A 27,864-nucleotide genomic window follows, 5' to 3' on the forward strand; every position below is an offset into this window, starting at 1 on the left:
TTATCGTTAAGGAGTATTCCAATTCTAATAATTACAAAACAGTCACGATGCAAATCAGATTTGCCTTTAAGCTCTCGCAAAAGTACGCTGAAATATGTTGATGCAAGCTTACGTCGTTTCGCTTTTCCTCTGTGTTGAAGTGAGCTGTAGTGGATGTGATCAAGCGGCTGAAATCAAAAGAACCTTTGCCGTACCTACACAATTAAAAGACAAACAACTATTATCATATCAAGCCAAAAAAAATAAAGAGTGAGAAAGGATGAAGGGGATAAGGCCGCGTTTTGTGAACTTCAAAAAAGTCATTTTTGGAAACGGAAGACAATTTCCCATAAACTTCACAACTAAAATGACGTCATGTAGACATTGGCGAGCCATAACATAACTCAAATGATACTAAAAAGTAGAGGTTGCTATATTAATTATTTCACCCGCGAGCTGTAAAAGAAGACACGGCTCTTCTCAAACTGATATCCAATGAAACTACAGGTCAAGAAACGCCCGAGTTAGTTCAAAAACTGTTCAAGACACTTGAATTTAAATGAACCTTTATCCTAATAAACCTTCGGAAAAAAACAAAAATATAAGCTACCCAGAAATTTTATCTAATAAGTTGTTTGCCTTTACTTTTGTGGCTTTAAATAACTTGTAAGTTTAAAAGCGACAAAATCCTCTAAAATCGCATGGCACGGAGTAGAACCGTGTTCCTACCAGGGCCACACTTTTTTCCCGGTCCTTCTCGCGCCAATGCGTACGGCTCTCATATGGCGTCCTCTAAATAGTTTTGCAATGAAAACGCGCGCGGGGCCGTACGGGCTATATGATCACTTATTTCGGATGAAATAGATGTTCCGAGTAATGTTTCGGATCACAGCGTTTGATTCCGAATCTAGGACTTCACTTTCCACCGAGGAAGAAATGCCACCGCGCAGATGTTTGTGCGATGAAAACTATAGGGGAAGTAAATCCCGCAAATGAGAACAAGGCACACTGGGATTTTCAGTTGGTAAACAAAAGCTAAACAAATATCTCGCAAGAAATTCAAAACACTGGTCACAGGCTTACCTTGTAAATAATTCGTTATAGTTTTCCTTTACAAACTCCCAGGCCATAACACGACCTTCGGGATTTAGAGCAACCGAGTCAATAACGGAAACTGAATCCTGGGAACGAACTTTGTCATCTTGAAGAGAGTAAGTTAACAGCCTACAGGACAGTTTCAAAAGAAGACACAAAAGTGAAACCTTACATTTTAAAATAAACAGACTTTACGCAGCTAACAGTCACAGATACTGGACGCCATTAACATCCAATTAGCTCTGTTCTTGCATCAATAAAACAGACGCAGTGCAAACGCAGAGAGAGTAGAAGATTAAGTTCCAAATACAATGAAAGTCTGCGCCCAAATACAGAAGGCGCGCCGGACGAACACTCGTGAACCAACCAAAGGTGTGCATGCTGCTTTTGCGAACGACAGCCCCACTCGGTTATACCTTGATGGTGGTCATATCTCTATTTTAGCAAGCACAAGTGTCAAGCAACCAACACCACCCAGAGAGAATTAGGCGACAACTGTGACTTTCGATCCGCACTTTACCTTTTCAGAATATCTTGGTTTCGGCTGCAGGTGAGAGCATACATCAACTTCCTCTTCTCAGAAGGAACTGACTCAGTTTGGTATCTGTGGAATACTTCGTTCCAAGTTTGATCATCGGCATCCTTGATACCAATGGAGTAAATAGCGTTGCGTAAATTGGGAGCGATCCTAAAATTAACGAATGAACAATGCGAGTCAGCAGACAAATTTTACCGGGGAAGGTTTAACAACAACACAAGCTAGTTGGTGATGGAAATTCCTTAACCCTCACTTCATACATCTTGAATTAAGGTTGCACCAATGAGATCATTACCAGTCATATATGAATTATAGAATTTCAACTCTAGCTTTTGAAATTTTTACAGCTGAACCTCCCTTCTTTAACTGTAAATTTCAAGGAAAGGAAAGGAAAGGAAAGGAAACGGGAACTTTATTTAAGTGTCTAGTCGTTCTAGCGCTGGAGCACTAATTGGGGACACTGTAAACTGAAATTAACAATTAACTCAAATCAAGTCAACTGTTGGTTTTTGAGGAAAGGGGAAACCGGAGTACCCGGAGAAAACCTCTCGGTGCAGAGTAGAGAACCAACAAACTCAACCCACATATGACGCCGAGTCTGGGAATCAAACCTGGGCCACATTGGTGGGAGGCGAGTGCTCTCACCACTGCGCCATCCCTGCACCCTGAGACCCCAAACTAATGGAACAAACCAGTTGAATGATACTTACGACTGATTTTGTTTAAGCCAGGCATTAAATAAAGCCAAGGCTTGAGATTTGAACCCTTGTTGCTCATCAACAGGAACAACGTCTTCATACTCAGCTGCTAAAACCATCACACTCGCTCGAAGGTAGCTGCCAAGAAATGGATTGGACAATCAAAATTTTCAACCATAAGTTCGGGAGATGATTAATGTATCCTCTTAAAAATTGAGCATTTACAACTCTTTGGTGAACGTAATAACTACAGAAGCTACAACTGATCAAAACAGAAGCCAAGGCAAATGAAAAACAATCAGCTTGAAGGATATCATGGCAAATTATTGTTAAGGCACCTCGGCTTCACTTGCTTCACTGTTCGTGAAGCCTGAGAGTAGAGGGGGTACCCCCGGTGTTGTTGTCCTCCTTTCACATACATGAGTGGGTTGGGTGGGTGAGATCAAATGTGACCTGATAGCGGCTGCCAGAGGCGCCTTTACAAGCTGACGTCCGATCTCACCGTAGAGAAAAAGAATTGTAAACCACCATGAGATTGCCGATATGTGCCGTATATAAATCCTTAACCATAACCGTAACCATAATTGATTACTGAAGTGAAAATGATCTTCCTCCCATCACCTGGGATTATATATGTACATATAAAGCCCGTTGAGATTACCTTCACGTTTTCATTCATTGATGCTGATTTACTTGTTTGTTTGCTTGTAATTAATTAAATTACTAACAATAATTACCGCCTCAAATGTCCATCAGACGTATTTTCCTTCCAGCCCAATTCATCGGAAAGGGTATTAATTAGGTAATAAATGTATTTCTGAAACAGAATTCAAGCATAAAAAGATGAAAATTAGATTTGACACTGGAAAAGCCACTCCAAACAGGGCCAGGTTCGTAACACTAAAATCTCCATGGAATGTAACCGGAAAGGAGGGATCTTCATCTCACGTAATAGTATCATCAGCTAAAGAAGTCTTTAATGGACATTACTGGCAAAGGTAACAAGTGAGAAAACTATCAAGTAGACCGCCCAGATCAACCAGAGATAGGCGTAATATCTTTTCCAAATTCAGAACTTACAAAGCTCACCTCTAGCTAATTTGTGTAAATCTCGTTTTCACAGCTGCTTTGCTTTTTTTTTTTTAACCAAACAAAGTCTGGGCTTCCCGTGTATTATCACTAAAACTCATCCGAATAGGCAACTTTCACGAGAGCGTCATTTGACAACAACTACCAGAATTCAGTTTGTTTTTCTTTTCTTATTTAAATGTTGTATTCCCAGCGGGGTAAAAATAACAATAGCTCTATTTAGCAAGAGACAAGCAAAACTTAAAGGATTCTGGCACTTGTACTCAAATGGCGTCATCATGCAAATGCCTTATTCAAGGCTAAACACCTTACCTTGTACGAAGTGTAAGAATCAGTTTTTTTCACGGAATCAAGGGTAGAGAATTGAGTTGCAAAATATGCAAAACTACTAAGCGCTGACATCCACGGAACATATTCCTTTTCATTTTTCAGATATGGAGTAATATCCATAGCTTGATCATCATGCAACCAGCCAGCCCTGAAACATACGAATTAAAATAAATTTTTGAAAGTTGCAATAATTTCTGTCGGCATAAATTTGCCTACTATGTATAAAATTTGCAACTTGTACCGAAATTGTTCCATTCCTAGAAACTAACAATAGCTCTCCTCAATTCATGGGCTGTCGGAACAGGACCTTTACGCCTTAATCTCTTCAGTTGGATCATATTATTATAGGATGAATTCCCATTATACGTGCCTCAGGCTATGTGTAGAATCGGGTCAGTAAAAAGGGTTCTAAACACTCACCGAGCAAGATTTAGTGCATCGTCTATGAGTCCTGCACGATCTGCTGCAGATAAGGCCTAAACAAATTCAAGAACAAGCCGTAACATTAACGTGGTCAATGAATTTAAAACTGTGTTTCAATTCAACCATGATCCTGAAAAAGTCTGTAAAGATAAGATAATAATTTGTTTCTAGAATATGCCCTTCACATTTTAACAAATGACAGCCATGATTGTTTTTACGTACCTACTGGAGAATATTATCAAGTGTATTGGCAAGACCCCTTTAAAGGTTAAATTCTTAAGTGTCCTCGCATAAACTCTCTGGTAATTCTTGAATGGGGTGCTTTGTTTCAAACTCACAGCTGATAAAGTTTATCCAGTCTCTATGACTGAATAAACAACCATATGGATCTCCAATGTTCGGCATAAACATGTCACACAACTTTCTAGATCAAGAATAAGAAGCAAGACCAAGGAATTTTTCTGGGCTTCCCTCTCGCTACAAAGTCGCTTGCGTACGCGTAGCCGTACCCAGCCCCCCGAGTGTACATGTTACTTATTATCTACTAAATACTTGTTCTATAGTAGTCCATAATTGGTTATAATTCTCTAATTACACATAAATTTCGAGGGAAAATAAAAGCTTTGGTTTCAAAGCGCGTTCAAGTGCGAACTGAAGATATCTCTTAAATTGCTGAAACTGAGTTTCACAGGGAAGACTGCAACTAACCTCGCTTTCAAACATAGGTTTTTCGTCTAATTAGCAATCAACGTGATTAAAAGTTAATCAACCAAACACATTTTTAATTACCTCATGATGCGTATCAAGTTGATGTCCTAATTTGCACCAGTTAAGAGCATCATAATTGATACGATAGTAACCAGTCTGTCCAGAGTTCATCTTGATCCAAGAAGCGTGACTAGTGCCGTACGGTAATTCAACTAAGACAACAATCAGAAAATAAACAAACGAGTTTTACTTTCCTACAATTGCTAACAAACGTTTTTTTTCTTCCCTGAAGGAGTACGTAGGGTTTGTCTTCCTTTTGATCACCACCAATCTCAGTGAAAGACTGTATTTGGTTTACACTGTGACGTCGTCTCCATCCGGCAGATCAATACAAAATATGTCCCCCTTTCTATACCCTTCTATGATGCTTGTTTCTGTTTCCAGAAATTGTCGTTGCTTCTCTGCCTTTAATTTGCGCCGTTATAGAAGGCCCCTAGAACTCTTTTAAAACTCAATCCTTTTTTAACTTTTCGTTACATGAAATAAAGTGGATGCTAATCGCCACACTGGTCAGTTTTAGTTTATCACAAACCATTTACTTTTCAGTGTCATAGAAATCCGTAAACTAGCTTTAGCATAGCACAAACAATCAAATTAACCCTTACATTGTCCTTTTTGCACCTCCATTATTACTGTGTGTCTACCGTTATGGTCCTGTGTGACATATGTCAGAGGGATTATCCAGGAAGATCTATCAAAAAAAAAAAAAGAACAAAATGACCAAACTTAACGAGTTAAAGTTCTTTTAAACCTACTAAATTTAACAATAATAATAATAATAATATTATTATTATTATTATTATTATTATTTTAATAATAAAGACTATTGCTTGGTAATAAAGTCTAAAATATTTACAAATGCACTAAAATTTATCCCATCATAATTTGTTTTCCTTCATACTCTCATTTACGAAATGATAAAAATTGCTAATCTAAAAACACTTATAACTAATAATCTTATAAGAAATATTATATTATGAAAACAATATATATTAACAAAAAATATCTTAAAATGTTCTTTAAAACAAACTCTACTCTCCAAATCCCGCTTGTTCTTTTTCAATCTCAAAGTCACATTGTTCAAAGGGACATGCCTAGGGGTGCGTGGACCTCTTAGGCAAAGTAAGGCGGACCTTAGTAGAGCGAAGGACACTTTCGAACGTATCCATGAAATTGTTGTGCTGTACTCCTCTCCTTTCTTAATAGATATGAGTTTTGCTAATCTACTGTATAGCGTTTGCATTCGTCCGCCATGCCTCCGGTAATAGTAAAGACTAAAGGTGTGAAAGTCCCTTGCTCAACTTCCAAAACTCTGTTCGCGTACAACCTCTTCTTGTCATATTCATGTGCGCGATAAATCTGCCGAATGGTGAGATCTTTGTAAGACTCTGCGTTTGGGTGACAAACCCTCACGTCGAAAAAGGCAGAGCCTTGCCTATCCCAAAAGCCACGAGCATGAACATCCAATCGGGCATCCGGTGCTTCATTCGTACCCCTCGTCATCACTTCTCCCGTTATCTCCTGGTGAACGGGTTCCACTTGTACATCGTGGCAAACAATGTTTAGCATGTCAGCCTCAAGATCACGCAGCTCGTTACGCCTGTGGATGATGAATCCTCCTCGTCTACGCACCACGGTATGATCCACCGTAAATGTCTTTCCACAAATGCCAGTGGAGGGCGTGTCCGCTATGTACCAATCATAGCGGAGATGAACGGCATCCCTGAAATCTCTCTTGTTTAAAGTAAAGTTCATACCCTTTAACGGGATAACTGTTAGCCAGCTAGACGCTCCTTTTTCTGTAGCAAGGCCAGCCGCTCTCTTGGTGTTATCAGAGATTGCGCTCTTTACTTCCTCTAGCCTTTCTCTAAGACGATTATCATTCTCCCTTCGGTTGCACTGCTGCAGTTTCCGAATTTCATCGTTTTCCGGGAGCTCGTGTGCCTGAGCCTCTATCTGCTTTACCAGAGGTTCTGTTACCCTGATTGACACTTCATACTCCTTGGTCGCATTTCGGCATGGGTTTGCGAGACCCAGTCCCCCTAGCCTCACCGGAAGTGCTAGCAGTTCGCGCTCAGCGGGTGTGCAAGTGTGCCCTGTCATGGCGGGTACAGGGGTATCACCTATTGCGCGCTTTAGCGGCTCCTACAGTTCTTCGATGTCGGGCAGTGTTCTGAGATAATATGTCCAGCGGTGCTTCAATCCAAAAGTGAAAGCTGCATATGAGGCTTGTGGATTAACTGCAGCGAATTCTGCAAGCTTCACCACTTGCTTGACCCAGTCCTCTACCTTCCCTTTCACGTACTCCTCCAGGTGAGTTCTAGAGCCTAGCACGGCGCCCAGATGTTTTTGGCCTTGAGTCGATATGTTTATCGCCGTGTCACCGAATACTTCCCTCGCTTCGTTTTCCTTTTCCGGTTTAGCATCAGGTATCTTCATTTGCACGATGCCTTACCTCCCGATTTTCCCGTCGAAATTCGAAAATATCAGACATCTGAGAAATTTATATTTTCAATTTCAGCAAAACAAAACATATGGTCAATTGATTATGATTTTTTTGCCATAAGAGATCTCGACGTGACAAAAGTATACACATCGCGTCGGCAAGTGTCAGAGAGCAAGTTGCTTTTGATGACAAGTGATGAGATTTCTACAAAATGTTTCGAAATTCGAAAATATCAGACATCTTACTGGAATATCAACATGAAACCTCATTGGAGAGGTTTCATGGGCATTTTGACTCCAAAGGCTGTTTTTCCGCTCAAATTCTACTGACTTCCCCAACAGGTTTGCCAATCAAATTATCATTCGGTTGTCGAAATCTTGCCGTAAATTCTCTAAAATTTCTCTTTTCATAAGGAAAATTAAGAAAGGATAAGGCAACAATTAGAATGCAAACAGAATAACCGTAAAATGGACATCAATTGTTAAAACTGTTAAATATCGCACGCACGCACGCACGCACGCACTCACTAACAATACTGTAATTTACATATCCCCTGCTGAGGGAGCATGAACAGCCCACCTAAAACAAAAATAACGGAATCCTCCAACGGGGCCCATGAACGCAAAAGGCAAGTCACATAACAGTTGAAACTATTTACAAAGGAAAAAATTGGGTAGGGGTGTGCGGCCCGCTTCCCAAAACGCTTGCCCTATTTATGACCAAAATCTGCGATTTTTCCCTACCCTATTTATGACCTGACCAAAAATTTGATACCCAATTTATGACCTGACCCTGGTGCATTATTTATGACCAAAACGGCTGAAAAAACCCTACCCTCTGGGGCCGCACATACCTATATATAAGGGAGTACCCCCCCCCCCCCCCCCGGGGAGGATCGTGAACATTGAAGGGCTGTGAGACGGGGCCTACGATTTATCGCCCTTATCCGAGAAGACTAGAGAGTCCAACCATTTGCAGATGTCATTGTTACAAAGGCAGCACTTTCTCCTCAGTTATTGAAAGACCCTGAGTGTTGGTGCGGCCGGAGTTGAACTCATGACCTCCCGCATGACCAACTGAGCCACTGGTGCGCTTAATCTATGACCCTGTCAGACCAACAGCTCAGCAACAAATTAGATGATCGCAGGGTTCTCGAGGGTTTGTAAACTTCAAGAGAATCCTTGATAGAACTACCAGCCAATCCATGTAAGGCCTTGAAGGTTACTTATATTTTGAAGTGACGTTTCGTTGCCGTAGCCGTCGTGGATTCTTAAACTCTCTATTATCTTTACAAACATTTTGCAACAACTCGATAATTTGAATGACTTTCAGAGTACTTATCAGTCATAAATGACTACTTGAGACCTAATCAGCCCCAAGATTTAGTGACTCCATAGCCTTTTGGATTAACCCTCATCATTTTGTTTATACAGGAACTTCTCCTTTGTATTCATATAAAATTATATTTAAAAAAAGGGTTGATGACTTACGTATCATGTGATTTAGATTGGCTGTCAGGATGAATAAGAAAATGATGTTGTTCCACGTGAACGAGGCTGGGGTTCACAAAATCTCTTTTTACTGTGACAACAGGAAAACCCATCTGATTGGTCCATGTGGTCATCATTTGTTTCACGTTAATTCCCTGGTATCAAAAAAGAGGAAGTTACATAATGCCCTTTCCAGACCCTGAAAAGTTCTTACTTTACTGAGCTAATTTAAGTGACAAAAGAAAGCTGTTAACAATGAAACTATTCTCAACCTAATCTCCATAAAATTTAAATCTATCACACAATGCAACACAGTACATACTTAATTGACCACTCCCCATAAGGGCTTTTCAAGGCAAATGAAACACAATCACGACAGAACAGAACATTCAACAACAACTGTTAAGAATCCCAACTGGCCGAAGGAAAACCAATTGGCTTATTACAAGTGCCGCTGAGAAGTTGAACCAGGGACTACCAGGATCTAATTCAATCAGTGGTCAGAAGGTGTCTTGAACCCCAGATCCCCGGAAAGCTCCCTAACCACTGGGCCACATTGCCTTCTCCTCCTCTGCATCCAACTCACAACATGACAAAGAGAGTTTGACAAGAAGCCAAGAAATGTTATCGAAACATTTTATACATGTATAATACAGTAGTAATGTGAAATAAACAATCATGGTACCAAATTTATAAAGTGCAGTCATAAAATAAATTTATAATATGTCTGAAGTACAGGCCAAAGATGAAAGGGAGAACAGCCAGGACATTTCCAGATGAGCGCGAGGACCACTTCTCCCTTTTACAGTGCAGTCACCAAGAAAGCTGAGCATCCCAGCATCCATACAAAGTTTGGTCATATATATTATACCTGCTTTCCTGCAGCTTGTGTTAGGGAATCCCACAGATCGTTTGTTTCAGCATTGCTAAAGCTGTATTGCTTGAGGTACTGCTGCAATCCTTTGAAGAAAACATCTGTGCCAAGAACATCCTCTAACATCCTGATTATGGATGCACCCTTTAAAATAGAGCACTCCATCTTACCAACAATACAATGTCATGTAGAAACGTTTCTTTTTTTTCTTATGATGTAAGATATTATGCAAAGTTTGGATGCATAACAGTACATTAAGCAATTACATGTACAGTACCTCCAGGGCTGATTATAATATAAAAATAATCAATGTCACAGAACTAAAAAACAAACAAAAGGTGGAAAATACTAGCAAGGGCATTTTTTAGATAACATTCAACAGACTAATTCAGTATTCTCTACTTGGACTCGATATAAAACCATTGAACTGAGACTACATTGGCCTCTATTATGTACAGGTGATTACATGATTGATATAATTATTTTTAACACTGACAAACAACATTTAAAATCTTTGAAAAAATTGCAAAGGATGATTTTGTCCAGATTGCTTGGTTTGCTACGTACCTATTTTGGCAATGAATTGCCTCTTTTCTGCATTGAAATACTTTTCTTCTGCATTGTGATATCTGAAAACTGTTTTTCTCTTAGCCAATCAGAATGGAGGTATTAATGGCTAAACTATGTAGTTTAGCCATATGTTGATTACTTACAAGTAATTGGTCAGTCTTTTCACAGTGTTGACAATATACAATGTAATGTAACTTGCTGATCTTTGAGAAGTCACACAACAATAGAAAATGTAATACCATTTTAGTTATCAAGAACTTACATGTATTATTACCTGTGAACCTTTTTAAAGTAGTTTGATTTGCAAATATTTTCCAACCATTAATTATAATAACAAAACTTACAATATTTACTATTTTATTTGCAACTTGTTGTGGATGATTATTGCCAACCCATTCAACATTATAATCAGGCTTATCGAAACACAAAACCAACGGAAACCCTTTCCAACTCAACCACAGAGTTTTAATTACCAAGGGTTTACCTCAGTTGATTTCCTGTGGAAACTTTAGAGCCCAGCCATATATTTCCCTCGTCAGAAAATCAGCCTACCACAGGAATACCGAGGGAGAGTCACAACAGGGTGATGTGGCAATGTTGAGGTAAAGGGGTCAATACTTTTAGTCAGTACTGACTATGTAGGCCTCATCCACTATCTTTGCATCCACCGTGTGCTCATAGAGTTAGGACAATGTGCGAGCCAGCAAGGCATGCAAGCCATGTGAACCATGACTGCAAGACATGCAAGCCATGGCTGCGAGTCATGTGAGCCAACATGGCGAGCCATGCGAGTCAACATGCGAGTCACACAGTTACTGAAAGCTAACCGTTTTAAAATGGGTGCTTAGACTTAAATAACTGTTTATCAGCGCTATCAGCGCTATTTGAAATGCGCTTAAATGCGAAATTCGCTTTAATGCGAAATTCGCATGGCTCACAGATTAAATGCAAAATTTGCATGGCTCACAGATTGTCCCGCCCCCCCCCCCCCCTAAAAAAAAACTGTTAATAAGTATGTGGAGTCAGGCCTACCTTATCATAAGAGATTGAATCAAACAAAGAATTGATTTGTTCTGGATCCTTCACTTCTGCCATGATTGGATGAGAGTTACTGAGTTGATCAAGAGCCATTGACTTTTGAAACTTGTCAAGATAAAATTGATCCATCATTTTCCATTCTGGATTTGTAGAATTCACACCAATACTTTCCATGAAACTGGCAAATCCTTCATTGAGCCAAAGATCATTCCACCATTTCATGGTCACCAAGTTACCAAACCACTGTAAAATTGAGGTCGCAAACAGAGACAAGTTGGTTCGTTTTTTAATGAAGTAGCACAATAATATCTTATACCCAACACTTTCCATAGAAGAAACTATAATTTTAATCTACCATTTATTCGAAAATGATATTGTAGACAGCAAGTCTGCAAATTAACATTTAAAAAGGTTTGGAAGAGATCATCAAAATTTTAATTGTCTTTAATTGTCTTTTATTCCCGTTTTCATTTCCCATTGGGCTTTAAATTTTCTTTCCCTTAATAATTTCTTTCCATTTATTCCTGGATTGCCTTGCAAACATAGTATAAGCTTTTTTTTTTAATCATTGCACTTCTTTTTCCCAAAGGATTTTCAGAAACAATCTTTCAAGCAGGAAATTCTAAGGCGGATATAGTGATTTGAAAAGAAATTCAGATAATCTTGTTTAATAGTTTTGCATTGAATATTGATATTAAGTAATTCATTAAAACTGAATAGTAAACCTGATGAGCAAGTTCATGGGCTACAACCACTGCAACCCACTGTTTGTTGCTGGGTGATGACTTGTTAGCATCAAAGAGTATTGACGTCAAACGGAACGTTATTAACCCCCAGTTTTCCATTGCGCCAGTGGCAAAGTCTGGAATTGCTATAAGGTCTGCACACAATACCATAACAGTAAGATAACAGGTTTAAATTTGGGTTGAATGTAACCTAAACTGGACATTAACATAAAGTTCAACTTTTAAACAACAATTTGCAAAAACAATTAACTGAATAGATGAATTTCCACAACATTAACGTTAACCATTTAAATAATTATGTTCAGATTTCCTTTAGCATTACATTGGGATATTTTTACAATGAAAGTTAAAAAATTACAGTTATGTAGATTTCCGTCATCACTAAATAAATCTCTTTATGTCATTCACCAGAGCTAACATGTCACCCAAAATTTTAGTGAAGCGTTAATTTCAAAGATATGCATAACAGCTGGTAAAGATTGGACATAAAATTATGCCTAACAGCCAATTGTTTCCTTTGTTTAAACTTCCTACATCCCAAAAGTAACTTAATTAACTGAATGGACAACATGCTCTCTACCTTGAATAATTTGATGATTATCGCTAATTGTTAATTTGCTTTCAATTTACTATAATAATTATCGTCATTTCAGAACACTGTGTCCCAGGACTTGTGGTAGCAAATAAAAAGAAAAAAGTAAAAGCAGCCCCTGGACAGGATTTGAACCCGGAGCACCCACTTCGAAGGAACTGTTTTTATCCACTTAATCACTAAAGATCAACTGACTAAAAATGTGCCGATCATTTACCAAAACTAATTAGTATATACATAAAATCATTGATGAATAATGGTTAAGTCTAAAGCTTGATTTTAAAATGGTTAGCTTTCTCTTGAAGTTTGGTGACCGACATTTTTCACTGTGTAAGCTTGCGTCTTAGTGGCTGTTAATACACGTTTACAGCGGCACTTTTGGAAGAAAAAATTACATGACATTAATAAAAAATGACATCCTCGCAGTTAATGATGTGGTAGTCTAGTGGTTAAGTGAAGGGGTTATTAATTACACGTTCCCAGGTTCGAGTCCTGCGAGTCCAGACATTAGGGTTCTGCTTTTAAAAGAAATATGTTCATTTCCCATAATCCATATCAAGCTTTCAGTGTTCTGTAATAACGATAATAGTAAATTGAAAGCAAATTAACAATTAACGATAATCATCAATTCAAGGTAGAGAACATGCTGGAATGGATCAAACATCAGTCAGAGAGCCTGGGACACAAAAAGGAACAGGCATTAATTATAGATTTTACTCTGTCTAACACCATATGATTTTACTTGTACTAACCCCACTGGAGTGAAAGTGTTAATACAAAAGGAAATAATGTAAATTAAATGTTCCAATCCCAAGAACACTAATCATTAGTAGGGCTTGATCACCACCGTTTTAAAACTTTCCTTTAATTAGGTTGTTCTTTCTTTTTAGTGCTAGCTTCAATTCTGAAAAATTTGAAAAAAATGTTTTACTTCACATAAACAGGGCTTAAAATGATATTCTGAGTAGATGAAGGAAAGCATACTAATTTAATCAATGATTCCTGTTTTATACCAATAAATTATGTGTAGCAAGTGAATGAAGCTCAATATGAATAAAGGCCATGCAGTGAACAAGTAAACAAATCATTTTTTTTCTAAGCAAACAATCATTAATGTTGATGAAACAATTTAAGCAGTTGAAAAGAAGCCTGAAAAAACCAGGCTTGGACCTCACTTTTTTTTCAGGCTTCTTTACACGAGCTGCTTCTGTTGTTTCATTATCTAAGGATTGATCGTACAGTATGCTTAGAAAATGTTTGATATCCTCAGTCTATAGCAATTACACTGTTCTACCCTTTTTTATTCAAGGCATGAGTAAAATTAAACTTATCAAGCCAGCAGAAATCTTAAGCCCTGTTTAGGTAAGAGCAAACAAAAAGCAATTATCATGATTCAACCGAGAAAAAAGAAAAGAAAAATCAACTGCAGTTAAAATTATGTTAATGTGTAATTATTATTTAGTAAATTGTTTCTTGTTCGATTGCTGCAAATCAAGTTTGGCTTGCAAATCATAGAAGGTACATGTATTTACGACATACACTGTACCGGTAGCTCATTATTACAGTTTATTTGGATAAATGAGGAGTTGGAGATTAATGTTTAATTAATATTTTGATTTAAAATTTATGCAACATAAAAGTTTTAAAGATTTATGGATGATAAGATGTTTACAAAAATAATGAGGTAACAAACAAAATCATAACTGTTGTGGCATTGTGCAGACGCGTCAGATGTAAACAAGTCAAAACATGCAAAAAAACAATGACCAGCAGTGGCTGTTTATAGATAAGACAAAATAATAAGTTAAGTGGACAATTACATAACAGAAACCACAACAGAGCCATTGATAGCAAACAAAGACCAGTGCTGGAAATTTCTTAAAGACACTAGATATACATGTACATATTTTTTTTACATGTATATGTTGCAGGTCATTTTGTTCCTTAGGTTAATTGCAACCAAACTAGGTCATTTTACTTTAAACTAGGTTGAAATTGATAGTAGGAAACACCAACAAAAACCCATCAATTATTAGTGAGTATGTGTAATAATAATATTATATTGGTTAGTAAATTGGTCCTAGAGGAAAGGGGATGAACTTACATGTAGTACAGCTTAGATTTTCATGAGTATTTTATAAAACCCCAATGGTTGTTAAGTCTAGGCACTGATTTTAAATGGTTAGCATTAAGATTGGGGTTAGGCATACAGTGCATGATACACGATTCTACTTTTCTTTCTCAGAGCTTTTTAGGACATAATTTGTTCATTGATGAATCTCCTTAGGATGGCAGAGGGCAACAATATTGAATTATCGTCCACGGAATAAAAGAACTGAAACATACATGATGTATTGTTGATTTTTAATTTGCTTAGTTATTTCCTCTATCTTTTGCTTACTTTGAATTCGTAATAATCAAAGGCAAGTAAAAACAAAACTTTGAAAAGTCAGGAAAAAGGGTTTCATAATCTATTGATTAGAAGCCATTTTGTAGGCTCTTGTAGGTGTTATTTCTTTTGAATTATGAAATAAAATATTTGTTTCTTTTTTTCAATTTTACTGAGTCTTCTTGTAGTCACTGTGATAAATCCAAATTTTGTGATTATTTTGGCACAGTCCCCTTCAAGTTCTTCAATTTGAGCAAGCAGCACATTTGGATGAAGGGGCATTTGAACCTTTTCCATTTTATTAATTTTCAGTGCCACATAATCCTGAAGTTCGAACTTCTTCTTTTTCTTCGTCCCTTTCTGGTGTATGATAAATGCAAAAGGCAGACTGCTGGCTGACTGCAAATAGCGCTGATAAGCAGTATTTAAGCTAAACACCCATTTCAAACAGTGCTGATAAACAGTATTTAAGGAGTATTAAGGAGCCATTTGTTAGCTTTCAATAACTGTGATTCAGGGTTAGTCTGCAGTTGGCAAGTGTCAGACACCGCTCTCCTCTAATGATGATGATGTAGCTGTGACTTGTCCACTCATTTGTGGCTTTTTAATTTCTTTTCTCCAAGAGATTCCAAAAACCACTTCATACTGCATTTTGCCAATTGTTCTGTGAATGGCTATGTGTTTTTTTACGAGCGGTTTCTTTTCTTTGATTAAACTGCAAAGGTCATCTTTTGTTGTTCTATTTGTCCGTGCCACCATCTTTTATCACTGTGGGAACACTGTGTTTGGGGTGAAAATCGCTTTGTTATCATGAATAGAAATGATGCCTTGTTCCTTGGGTATTTGCATAGCGACATAAATAAACTTCGTGCAATATTTGACTATTAATTTTTTTAAGTCTCATTTTATATCATTTACCCATGTGCGAAATGGTGGTTGTCGTGAAGGCTTGGAAATAGCTTAACAACTTCAGTTGCTGATTCGATGGCTTAGCGGTTAATACAAAGGAGAAGTAATCTCGGATGTCCTATGGTGCGAGGGTTCGAATCCTTGGAGCGGCATGGAATGTTGTGAAAGTTCAAGGTAAGAGGCAAAGTCCATTGGTAGTAAGCAAGGAGAGTAAGGGGGAAGGAGAGGGAGAGACGGTAAGTGGACGAAGAACGGAAGGCAAGGGAAAGGTGGAGAAAGGTGTTTTCTTTTTTATTCCCCCATTTTTTTTTAATTACATCCCCAGAAAAAAAAGGGAAACCCTTTTTTAGACAGTTCATAATAACCTTGGTTGAAACAAAATGACCTAGTTTGGTTGCAAATTAACCTAAGGAACAAAGTGACCTGCAACATACACATAATTGGGTCTTTGAACTACAAATTTCTAAGCTACATTCAAGAAACTCATTTTCTTCAAGAGTAAGCATCAAATTATGTCTAAGGGGGACCATGTTCTTCCAATTTTTCCATTTTAATTAGACCTCAATTACATAGCTTGATGTATGCAACTCGATTTACAATGAGATCAACTCAGCACAGATTAGTGAGTCAATGCATTGTACACGTTGTTTGACTGCATGTACTTGTTTTTGCAAGTTCCAGAAAATGGAAATGCAAGGCAATGGAAATAGGCAACTGCTTTGGAAAATTTGGAACCAGGAAAAACCACGTTACAAAGCAAAAAATATTAGAAGACAATCATTTTCAACATAAGATCCAAGATTTTTTTTACAAAGGTCTTCCAGACCTACATGTACATGTAGGTAAAGGTAAAGTCTCTGTTACGAGCCTGAAGGCCCATTAAGGCCGGCGCTTATCTCTGGTTTCCGTAGCATGAAGCGACTAGGAGTATTTATGCTCCCCCCTGGATGGGATGCTAGTCCATCACAGGGTTACCCTCAGCATTACGCCGGTACCCATTTATACACCTGGGTGGAGAGAAGCACCGTGAGAGTAAAGTGTCTTGCCCAAGAACACAACACAATGTCCCCGGCCAGGCCCCGAACCCAGACCACTTGATCCGGAGTCGAGCGCACTAACCATGAGGCCACCGTGCCTCCCACACATGTACATGTAGTACAACTTTTATACCTCAATAAAATAGTATCTTCCAGAGCAATGGTGAATACACCTCAAGACTTAGAGGTGTTCAACCAAAATCTAAAATTCATAGAATTATGGTTTACATATTAACTGACTCAAAGAACATCCAGCACTGAAGATACACAGATGTTTATGAACACAAAACAGCATTAACTACAAGAGACATGTACAGCACAAACAGATGGCAAACAGAGAAAACTAAATCTTACTCTTCACTGTACAAATTAACACAAAACAGACAGCCAGCACCAAAGGAAAGAACATGGAGTGGCTTGACATTATGTCCTCAGTTCCTGCCCTATAAACAAACCTGATGAGCAAGCTCATGAGCCACGACAACAGCAACCCACTCTTTGTTAGCAACAGATGATTTACGTTCATCATACAGCAGAGAGGTCAAGCGGTAAGTGATCAAACCCCAGTTCTCCATTGCCCCAGCAGCAAAATCCGGAATGGCTATGAGATCTACCATACATGGATTCAGGACAAATTTTTATTACAGAGGTAAAGATAAATTGGTTTGGTTTTGTGTTCACGTTTTAGAAATATTAGTATACATGTTGCACATTAAATACCATAACTTTTGTTTTTTATTTTAATTGGCTTGCACTCTAATACAAGCAATGGTTTTGAAGACTGGAGGTCATTTCTTGGATTTGTTGTCTTCGTGTCAAACAAAGCATTTGAGCAAGAAACAAGTCATTAATTTTTGTAGTTTGAGGCGACCATTATTTTCTTACGAAGGCCCCTAGACCCCTTGGATTTCCCTGTCTTATCTTCAAACAAAGCATTTTAGCATGTTTCCTCAACTTGCAGTTTAAATGGTTTTAAAATTGTTTGAGATTCAAATCTTTGGTCTTCTGTCTTTGATGTTTGTTTTCTAGACACAATACACTATTGAGATTCTTCATTCTTTAGACACCCTACACTTAACAATTCTTTGAAATCGAGGTAACTATTATGCCACTTTTCACCAAGATTGAAAAGAATACTTGTTTCAATTAGTATATACTTATGAAGTTATCTCCACAACATTTGCAGAAAAAAAACATCCAAAGTCGATTTAATGGACATCTCAATTCATGCATGGAAAACGAGCAAGTGGCACAAAGCATGTGCGAAAGTGTTTACAGAAGCTTCAAACATGGTAAATCTAAATAACCTTCATTACAATCCTCATCACAAACGGCAAAATGGTCATTCAAAACCGTTTAAATCAGCAATCTAAATGGAAAGTCTACTTGCTAATTAAAAACATTTTCACCATTCAATCAAAGTTTTAGAGGTTAGTTTAATTACAACATTCCTATGATAACAACAATTATAATAAACTTTAAGCCAGGTAGGATAGTTGATGCTGCTTTGGTCACTATTTACTTTGTGATCAGCCAATTTTAGAGAGACCCCATGTGAGTGTACATATTTTGAGATTTTTTTCAAACGATTTCAAACACCAAGTATCAATTTCTGAAAAGATGATTTCCTTGTTCTTACAGAACCTCATTTTTACTTTCAATTTATCGCCCTTTTTCAGGTAATTCAGTTTAAGATGAAAAAAAGACAAGATGTACTGTAACATACATGTACAAAGTGGGCCTAAAACTTGGCCTTGGGTGGTTATTTACTCCAAAATGGCTTTACACGAATTTAAATTTAACTTCATACCTTGCTTTGGGAGTGGGTAGTCGACCTTAAATGTCTCTTCATAAAACTCCAAAACCTTTACTGCTTCAGACAAGGCAAAGGTTCCCTGGTCAATCTGTTCTGGTGGGGCCCACACACGCACCTACAAAATTAATCAGTAACTTCTTAACAAAGAAAAAACGCTTTAAATATGCATAATTATAAATCAAAAAATAGAGCAAAAACCTTTGTCTCTTTAATAACGCTTTTTCAGTAGTAGACAACTAGAAAGTCCTTTATGCAATTTTCCTTGGCGGGAAATTGCGTGGCAGTGTTGCATTTGGCAACCCGCATTTTTCTGGAGGGAAATCATATTTAGTGATGAGCAACGGGATAAAAAGCAGGCAAAAAAGGGCACGAGAGAGGAGGCGACAAAATTTGAGAAATTTAAGCCAAGAAATCCTCGAGAGAAGCCGAGGAAGGAGAAGAAGAGAAAATTTCAATGAAAATCAACATGAAGCAGAGAGAATTAAATACAGGGAGAGACAAAACACTTTTTTACAACGGTTAGCTTTCATGTAATGCTTTCCTTAGCTTCTTAATGCCTCGCTGCCTCATATATTTTGTAAAACTAGCTAAGAAACCAAGATGGCCTGAACTTGTTTGCAATTCCGTGTTGAGGGTTAGGGTTAGGGTTCAACAATCACATTTATAGGCTTTTTGTGTGAAATGGATGTCCAGTTGTGAGCTGCTTTGTTTGATTGTGAAATTGCAGTCAGGTAAGCAAATTTACTACGCTTTAGGTTGATTTTTTAATGAGTAAAGATTTTTGCTGTTTTTCTGAACTGAAGAGAGAGGGAGTAAAGATTGTCAGTCAAATGGAAAATGTTTTGAAAGAGTACTGTGCATGTAATTATTGTTTGCAAGGCTTGTTTGCTTACTGCTGTCAGCTCGGGGGGGTGATCTGTTTGATCACTGTAAACTGTACACAATATTGACGATTAATTTGGTACTTTATGCAGACGCATTATTATTTCCATAAACACTATATTGCTTTCTGGGGTTAGAAATGGGAGCTCCGCTTTTAGGCTTGACTAGATCTATATATTACATAATTACAATAAAAAAGATTATTCCTTTTACTTACACTGTCTAATCAGTCAGCAGAGAATGTTCAATATCATTATTAATTTTACATCTCTGGACCAGGTACTGTACTTGCATTGCATACTATTAAACTTAAGGTGCTGCAATATAATTGTGGGGAAATTGACAAACACTCACCTTGATGCCCTTCAGAGTCTGGCTTTCAATCCTTGCAAAGTCACAAACAACAAATGCAACAAGGTAGGTGCTCATCTCCACACTTTTTTGAAAGTGGTCTATACAAAGATTATCTCTTTCACCACACTAAGATAACAGAAAAAGGAAAATGTTTTCACTTTTATCTTCTAAACCTCTCATCTGTCTCTTTACTAGAAATATTCTACTCATTATCAAAATAACAATCAAATATCCACACAGTCAAATCCAGTCTACTTTTTACAGTAATTTGAAAGTTAAACATTGTAAACCCTGTTGCCATACAGAAGTCCTTAATTTGCTGATATTACATTATAATAAACAACAGAAAATGTTCATGCCCTTCTACATGTACTACACATGTATAAATATCATGTATAAATATAAACCTATAAATTTTTATAAAATCATTGGGATAGTCCCACACTCTCATTGGTCAATAGATCGTTTTCACGTGACGTCATCATTTTCTAAAATCCAAAACTAAAGAGCCACGAAAGTTTTTATCCTCATCAGGCATAAGAGGCGGTAAATTTGTATCCATTTGCAATTTTAAAGCTCAATAGCGTGCTTCGTTTGGAAACCAGAGCATTTTGAATTTCTGAGTTATAGCGGTGCGTGACACGAGGCGACGATCAAGTTTATTGAGAAATATATATTTATCTCATGGTTTTGAGCCTTTTTAGAATTTAAAGTGTTAGGAAAAGTGCTTAAGTAAATATCTGTCTGTTCAGTACAGATGATCACTCGCCTAGATAGCCAAAGTAAGTAACAGATGTTGACACTATTTTCCGGCCGCCATATTGGTGCACCACAGATGTGCACCAACATGGCGTTTTCATACTGGGCTCTTTAAATTTCTGCGAAACATTTCGACGAATATCTGAAGTTTGGGGAAACGCACGGGCCCAAAACTTGGAGAAGTGTCTTCTTCATTTATCTTCTACAACATCACGAATTCTTGACTTTTTCCACTGGATGGTTTTCGATTTATTTTTTTATTGCGTGACAGTGAAAACGATCTATAGCTGTGTTTAGATGAGAGTATGGAAACACGGCTGTGACATCACACAACTTTTGATTGGTCAGGTGTTGTCAGACGCACATTTTGATTGGATGGTAGGAAATAGGAGAGTGTATCAAGAAAATGTGTTTCAAGCTTGCAAGAAGTAAAAAAACCAGCATTTTCCTTCATTTGTCGAATTATCTTTGAAAAATATTGTTATAAAAGCAATAGAGGACAGTCTCTTTTCTGTGTTTCCATAGCCTCATCTAAACACTCGCGGAGTTGGGAGAATTCTCGACAGTTATGTAAACCCAAGACAGGCTCGGGTTTGCATAACTGTCTTGATTTCTCCCAACTCCCCTCGTGTTTAGATGAAGCTATGGAAACACGAAAAACGTCCTCTATTGCTTAAATTACATGTACCAACACTGGAACCCAACATCCTGGTTTAAGCAAGTCATCTGAATACGTCAAAACAGGCAACTGTGTATTGTACAGTATTAAGAAGGAAGTCCTCTATATATATGAGCCACCCTAAATCCCTTCCCCCAATGCCAACTTCAATGACAACAACAACAATTACAACAACTTTATTCTACCTTTACGTGTATATCATTACAAAAGAATGCACATTATCAAAAGACGGTGCCTTCTATTGTTATTGCGCATACGTTCTGTGAATCTCGAGATACTGGGGTTTCCTGTGATGGGTGATGCTTACTAATACAGGGATATTTTTGCATGGTTTAAAACTATCCGGAAAAAGTAGATCTTACAGTACCATGCAAAAGTAAGTTGACGGTCTCTTTCGAGTCTTGATTCAATCCTTGATCCTCGATTCTCACGAGGATCGAGGATCGAGGATCGAGGATCGAGGAACGACAATCGAGAATCGAGTCGAAGGAATCGAGAATTTAATGAACTGGTTGCTTGACTGATTCCTCGATAGATCAATAGCACAAACACAACTGGGAATATGAATGAAAGAAAAGCCTCCCAAATTTTTCTCGGAGAATTTTGTTCGAGAATAATGCAAAAAAGCGAGCGAGTTTAGTCCTCTTTCGAATCTGGTTGCTGAAATGGAGAAAAAATCACAAGAACAACACTATTCTGTATGATTGCAGAGGAGACACATGTACATGTAATTATTCTTCGGCCGTATGATCGAAGCATACTCAACAATCACATGGATTGTAAACAGTCTTCGACAACATCCGACCGGAGCGGTATTTGAAGTTTATTTTGTAGGCTTCTAAATCGAGAGCGTGATCTACCCGACAATTTAGCTATATTGAGTGCCTTTGTTGTGAAAAATGAAATTTTATTCTTATCTATAGAGTAGAATAATTGCAAATTTTGCATTTGTCAAAGTACCGCATGTATGTTAATTTCAGATTAACAAAGTACACAGTTTCGTTGAACCTAACTATTCCGTAATGACTTGCTCGAGTTGTCCGAAATTTTAACAAATTATTGAAATGAAAGTTCAATCAAATGAGCGCAGCCTTGTTTGTTTATTCCCTTACAAGAATAAACAGTTCTTTAGTTACCAAATTGTCCTAGATTACTTTAGGATTTTCAAATTTCTGATTACTATCAAACAACCAAATCGGTGAACTTCTGTTTGTTGCAGGAGAAACATGTGCGGTTTCGAGTCTGCCTAATGTGCGAGCCAGCGAGTCATCCGAGCCGTGCAAATTTCGCATTTAAGTCTAAGCACCCATGTCAAATAGCGCTAAGTCTAAGCACCCATTTCAAATAGCGCTAAGTCTAAGCACCCATTTTAAAATGGTTAGCTTTCAATAACTGTGTGACTCGCATGCTGACTTGCAGTCATGGCTCGCATGGCTCGCCCTTTGGCTCGCACATTAGTAAAACTCCGCAGTTTCATACTGTATCTGGCTTAAAAACCTTATAAATTATTTTGTATCAAAGTTCACCTAACCCCAAAATATTTTTTTCGCTAAAATGAATCTTTGCATCTGTTCCAAACACATTGCGGCCATTTTTTCCTTTTTCTAACAAATCCTGCCATTTTATAGGCTTCGAAAGTTGCGAAAATCAATGCATCTTTTGTTAACGACCGAGTCAGAAGGGGAGTGGGTCTATTCCTGATTTGACGTCACAAACTGATTTACATTGCATTAACTCTGTAAAAATGCATGCAAAGTAGATTGTGATGTCAAATCAGGAATAGACCCACTCCCCTTCTGACTCGGTCGTGAACAAAAGATGCTTGGTTTTTCGCAACTTTCGAAGCCTATAAAATGACTGGGTTTTTTAGAAAAATGAAAAGATGGCCGCAATACGTTTCAAACAGGTGCAAAGATTCAGTTTAGCGAAAAAAATATTTTGGGGTTAGGTGCACTTTAATGCAAACACACAGCTTAACCTTACCGTATTTAGTAAAAAATATCATTGTTTATTACATGTATTTGTGAGTTGGTCATGACTTTTGGTCATGAGTTGGTCAGAGAGGGAAACACAATGGAAAACATGTGTCATCGCCATTGAATTCACCTCAGGCACCGCAAGAAGAGTGACTGTGCTGTTGAGCGTGATTACGGTCACATCGCCCACAAGTTAACTCGCCCACAGGTTAACTCGCCTACACCAAAGTTAACTCGCCTACACGTTCGAAGTTAATTCGCCTACACATGAAGTTAACTCGCCTACACATTCGAAGTTACTGTTGATGTTATAAGATAAAGCAAAAACAGATGGTTTTCGTCGATTCGCAAGTGTTGTTATGCTTACCGGTATGTTCGTAAAGTATATTAACGTCCAAACTAGAGAATTTCATGCCAAATTGTACGAAAGGGTAGGATACCATTTAAGAAATCTTTAAAGTAAAAAGATAAGTAATTTCTTTACGTGAAAGACGGTACTTACCTTTTTACTTTAAAGATTTCTTAAATGGTATCCTACCCTTTCATACAATTTGGCATGAAATTCTTGTGAATCGACGAAAACCATCTGGCCACGCAGTCAAAAGTGAACTGGTAAAGAATGATGTGAAATTAAATGCCGCTGACAGACGAAAACTCAAGTCGGCTATCAGAACGATGGTTCGTTTTTCTGCCTGATAGTTGTCGAGTAAACTTCTTGTTTCTGCTTTACCTTATAACATCAAGAGTAACATCGAATGTGTAGGCGAGTTAACTTTATGTGTAGGCGAATTAACTTCAAACGTGTAGGCAAGTTAACTTCGGTGCAGGCGAGTTAACTTGTGGGTGACACGACCGGTTACCCTCAGTGAGGTGTAGCTTTCTAGGGTGTTTTTGATCTTAGCAATTTTAATTTTTTTTACCTCGTCAACCTACCTTTCTACGTGTATTTTGAAACTGTCACAGTATTAACCCTTTGAGTTATTATGAAAATAAAAGTTTGATAGTTTGATATTGATTTGCCACTAATATGTCATGTCTTACTTTTCGAGGCACGAGCGATTGAGAGCATACTTAAACAGTTTGCGTTTTTCTCAAGTCATCAAACTCCCTTTTTACCATCCCAATATGACCACGTATATCTTCTAAAGTAATATATGTTAATTTTCATAAAGAAATCAACACCGAGAAGTGATACCACTCGTAGTATTTCGATGCTTCGCACTAATTCCTGCGACTATGGTTTTTGTTTTTCAAAGACTGAAACCTGATAACGGTGAACAAGTCTAGCACCGAAATTCGACCATCACTATAATTTTCCTTCAGATCATTGCATTTAAGAAGAGATGTAAAAATACATGAATCGTTGCATTACTTGGCGGGCGCGCCGTATGCAAATATTTCTCAATGTTTACTTTGGAAATTTACGTTCGATTCACAATAAAATCCATCGCGCGGTAAAGCTCACTGTTTTGCTTTTATATTTTTGAAATCCACGATATAAGATTGGAGTTTGAAGAGAGAACTCACAGGAACGATAGCCGCTACCTCGTTTTCCTAATAAACAGTTCCTGTTGTTATTTAATCGAGGAGTAATGCTTTCGCAAAAGTTGAATCGAGTGTGAATAATTGACAAGGTTTCACGTCGGTGATTTTGCACGGATCGAGTGTCGAGGATGGAGTATGGTTTCGATTGAATCGAGTCTCAATCCTCAACTTGATTCTCGATCCTCGATTCTCGCGAGGATCGAGTCGAGAGTGTCAACTTACTTTTGCACGGTAGTGTAGTAAGTACTCTTGGTATCCAAAAAGAAAACTGGGGATAAACACGCATTTTCGAAAAATAATTAAGCTTCAATTTGAGAAAGAACGCCATACATTGCTTTGTATCTTAAAGCTATTTACAAATACTATTCATGAATTATCTTTTCAAAAATGTGTGGTTACCCCTAATTTTCTTTTTGGATTTCAACAACACTTGTTAAGATCTACATTTCCTGCATAATTATAAACTGGGGCAAAAATACCTTTTAATTAGTAGGCACCGTCCTCAAATAAAATTAAATATAAAAGGGTAAGGGCCTCCTAACATTACTGACAAGTTAAAGGACTAGAAAGCCATTTACAGTACATATTATCTACGTAACAATAGACCATATTCATAAATGGCAGCCAAGAAATTATTCTTTTATCTTTGTGCTAATCATCCTAACAAGCCTCACTTTAAAACAAAAATTCTCTCGAATTTTTTTCATGTTAACGAGGCTAGTGAGGATGATTAGCATAAAGACAAAAGAATAATTACTTAGCCGCCATTTATGAAATCAATACAGTCTATAATAGGGTTGGGAGACACACAATAATGATGGCCTCAAGACTAAGGGCACATTCCATTTGACAGAACTGACCGGCCAGACCGGGCATTTGGGAGGAACAACTCTACAACGCCTTCAAATTAACAAACCCCGAGGATGATATATACTTTTCCATAAGAATGTGAGGGATTATCGTGCAAGTGTTCCTTCAAATTGTTGCATTTTCTTTGCAAAATGACGGGTCTGGCCGGCCAGTTCTGACAAAAGGAAAGCACCCTAAAATCAAGGTACATTGCATCATTCTTACAATAATTATTATTAAATGAATATTATTATTTGTTTATCAGCAATTTGCCATACATGTATTATATGAACAGACAAGCTTTATACACGGGAAGCACTGTGGCCTGGTGGTTACGGTCTTGAGCTCCTAGGATCAAGACCTGTTCTGACCACTAGTTGAATTTGATCCTGGTTACATGTAAGTCCCTGGTTCAACCTCTTGGCTGCACTTGTAATTAATAGACAACTGATTTGCCTCTAGCCAGTTGGGATTCTTAACAGTTGTTATTGTTTTTGTTCTGTTCTGTTGTTCTGTTGATTGTTTCATTGACCCTGAAAAGCCCCAGTGGAGGGTGGTCAACTAAGCATATGTACATCAGGCCTTCTGATGTTACGCGATGGTGTGCTTTCGCACAATCCACCTCAAATCGCATCTGATCGCACAATTCACGAAAAATCGCATAATTCACAAAAGAACGCACAACATTCATAAAATAAAACATAAATCAACAAGTTTCTTAGGAATTCCTGCATAAATATATGCCATTTTAAAGATGATTTACTTTGGAAAAAGGCTAAAAAACCATTGTCACCTTCAATTTTGTGAACATTCGAAGTTCAAGGCGTTATTTTGCATGTCGGGGACCTGGTACGAGTCTCACTCCTATAGAGTCGCCTATTGGTGTAACACAAACTCGCCCCCTTAGCCAATCTGAATGGCTGATATGTACACATCACTGAAATGATGACACAATTGCAAACACTATTCAAAATGGAAGTATAACAGAAGACCTCTTTTTTTTTATTTATCCCAAGTAATGTCGATCAAGATGCATATTTACTGTTCCTTTGTGTTCAAAATGTCTCTAGGAAAGCAAAAGAGTGTTTCCTTATCTTGAAACTTTACAGTGTATAAAACAAGCTTAAGAATGGTCAGGAAAAAATCACATAATTTACATTATTTATTGCATAATTGGCTTTTCTAATCATATAATCTACCCTGCAAATTTCGCATAATTTGCATTTTTTCATCCAACCTATCAGAAGGCCTGGTACATGTATGTATGCATGTATAACTTAATAAACATTTCAAAGGCAAGGAAACCTGAAAGAAACCATCAGGTTCATATAAAATCATAACAAAAGCAAATGAAGTGAATGATAATTATTTGGCATTGGCTAGATTTATATATTAACGGCATGATGACATGCCCTTATGTCTCAAAAATTTAATATTAACTGAGAAGTTCTTTTCTTACCCCATCTGTGTGGTTTAAAGGCATATTTGCCAATGCCACATGCCTTTTCTCACGGACAATGACAATTGAAAAACGAGCCTTCAAAGCTGGTTCATCAAAACATGGAAATGCATTTCTAGCCTCTGTAGGTTCAAAATGGGTGGTAGCAAGATACCTAACAAGAAATTTAAAGAAGAAAGTCACATTCCCATATTTCAACTATTTTTCGCAACAAGCGGGATCAGCCAGTCCATCATTTGTCAACACGTCAAAGTTTGTCAATTGGCTTCCAAAACCGCGTCATTCAATATTCATTTCCAGAATTTTGAACAGACTTCGCTTCAGTTAAAAGAATATGCTTGGGGAAAAAGTACAACATTTCAGTGAAAGGAAAAGATACTTTTTAATTGTGTGGATACAAGTGGCGGATACGATTTACAAACAGCTTACCATCAAAATTAACAGCGTATGAAGTGGATGTATTGGTGTTTTCTGGTACCGCTCTATCGACCAGCAGGTTTACCTCTTCTTCTGTTACGAAAGCAAACCGTTCTG

At 37.7% G+C, this 27,864-nt stretch overlaps 1 protein-coding gene across 2 annotated transcripts in view; it reads right to left on the reverse strand.

Annotated features, from left to right (window-relative positions):
- LOC138041950 (endoplasmic reticulum aminopeptidase 1-like) overlaps positions 1-27,864 on the reverse strand; it is a 37,099-nt gene that overhangs the window by 3,116 nt on the left and 6,119 nt on the right. The window contains exons 2-17 of one of the 2 annotated variants that reach the window (XM_068887645.1): positions 27,331-27,484; positions 20,064-20,189; positions 18,822-18,942; positions 17,467-17,621; positions 11,333-11,581; positions 9,728-9,874; positions 8,857-9,011; positions 5,526-5,611; positions 4,942-5,072; positions 4,150-4,205; positions 3,712-3,877; positions 3,048-3,127; positions 2,323-2,448; positions 1,595-1,762; positions 1,063-1,203; positions 113-194 (exon numbers count right to left, since the gene is read on the reverse strand). In XM_068887645.1, coding sequence (XP_068743746.1) covers positions 113-194; positions 1,063-1,203; positions 1,595-1,762; positions 2,323-2,448; positions 3,048-3,127; positions 3,712-3,877; positions 4,150-4,205; positions 4,942-5,072; positions 5,526-5,611; positions 8,857-9,011; positions 9,728-9,874; positions 11,333-11,581; positions 17,467-17,621; positions 18,822-18,942; positions 20,064-20,189; positions 27,331-27,484 — 2,143 coding nt within the window. Of the gene's footprint in view, positions 1-112; positions 195-1,062; positions 1,204-1,594; positions 1,763-2,322; positions 2,449-3,047; positions 3,128-3,711; positions 3,878-4,149; positions 4,206-4,941; positions 5,073-5,525; positions 5,612-8,856; positions 9,012-9,727; positions 9,875-11,332; positions 11,582-12,063; positions 12,219-17,466; positions 17,622-18,821; positions 18,943-20,063; positions 20,190-27,330; positions 27,485-27,864 lie in introns of both variants that reach the window. The other variant, XM_068887646.1, reaches the window with a different exon arrangement.

This window comes from Montipora capricornis, chromosome 3 (assembly GCF_036669925.1).
Source record: "Montipora capricornis isolate CH-2021 chromosome 3, ASM3666992v2, whole genome shotgun sequence".
NCBI classification, from domain to species: Eukaryota; Metazoa; Cnidaria; class Anthozoa; order Scleractinia; family Acroporidae; genus Montipora; species Montipora capricornis.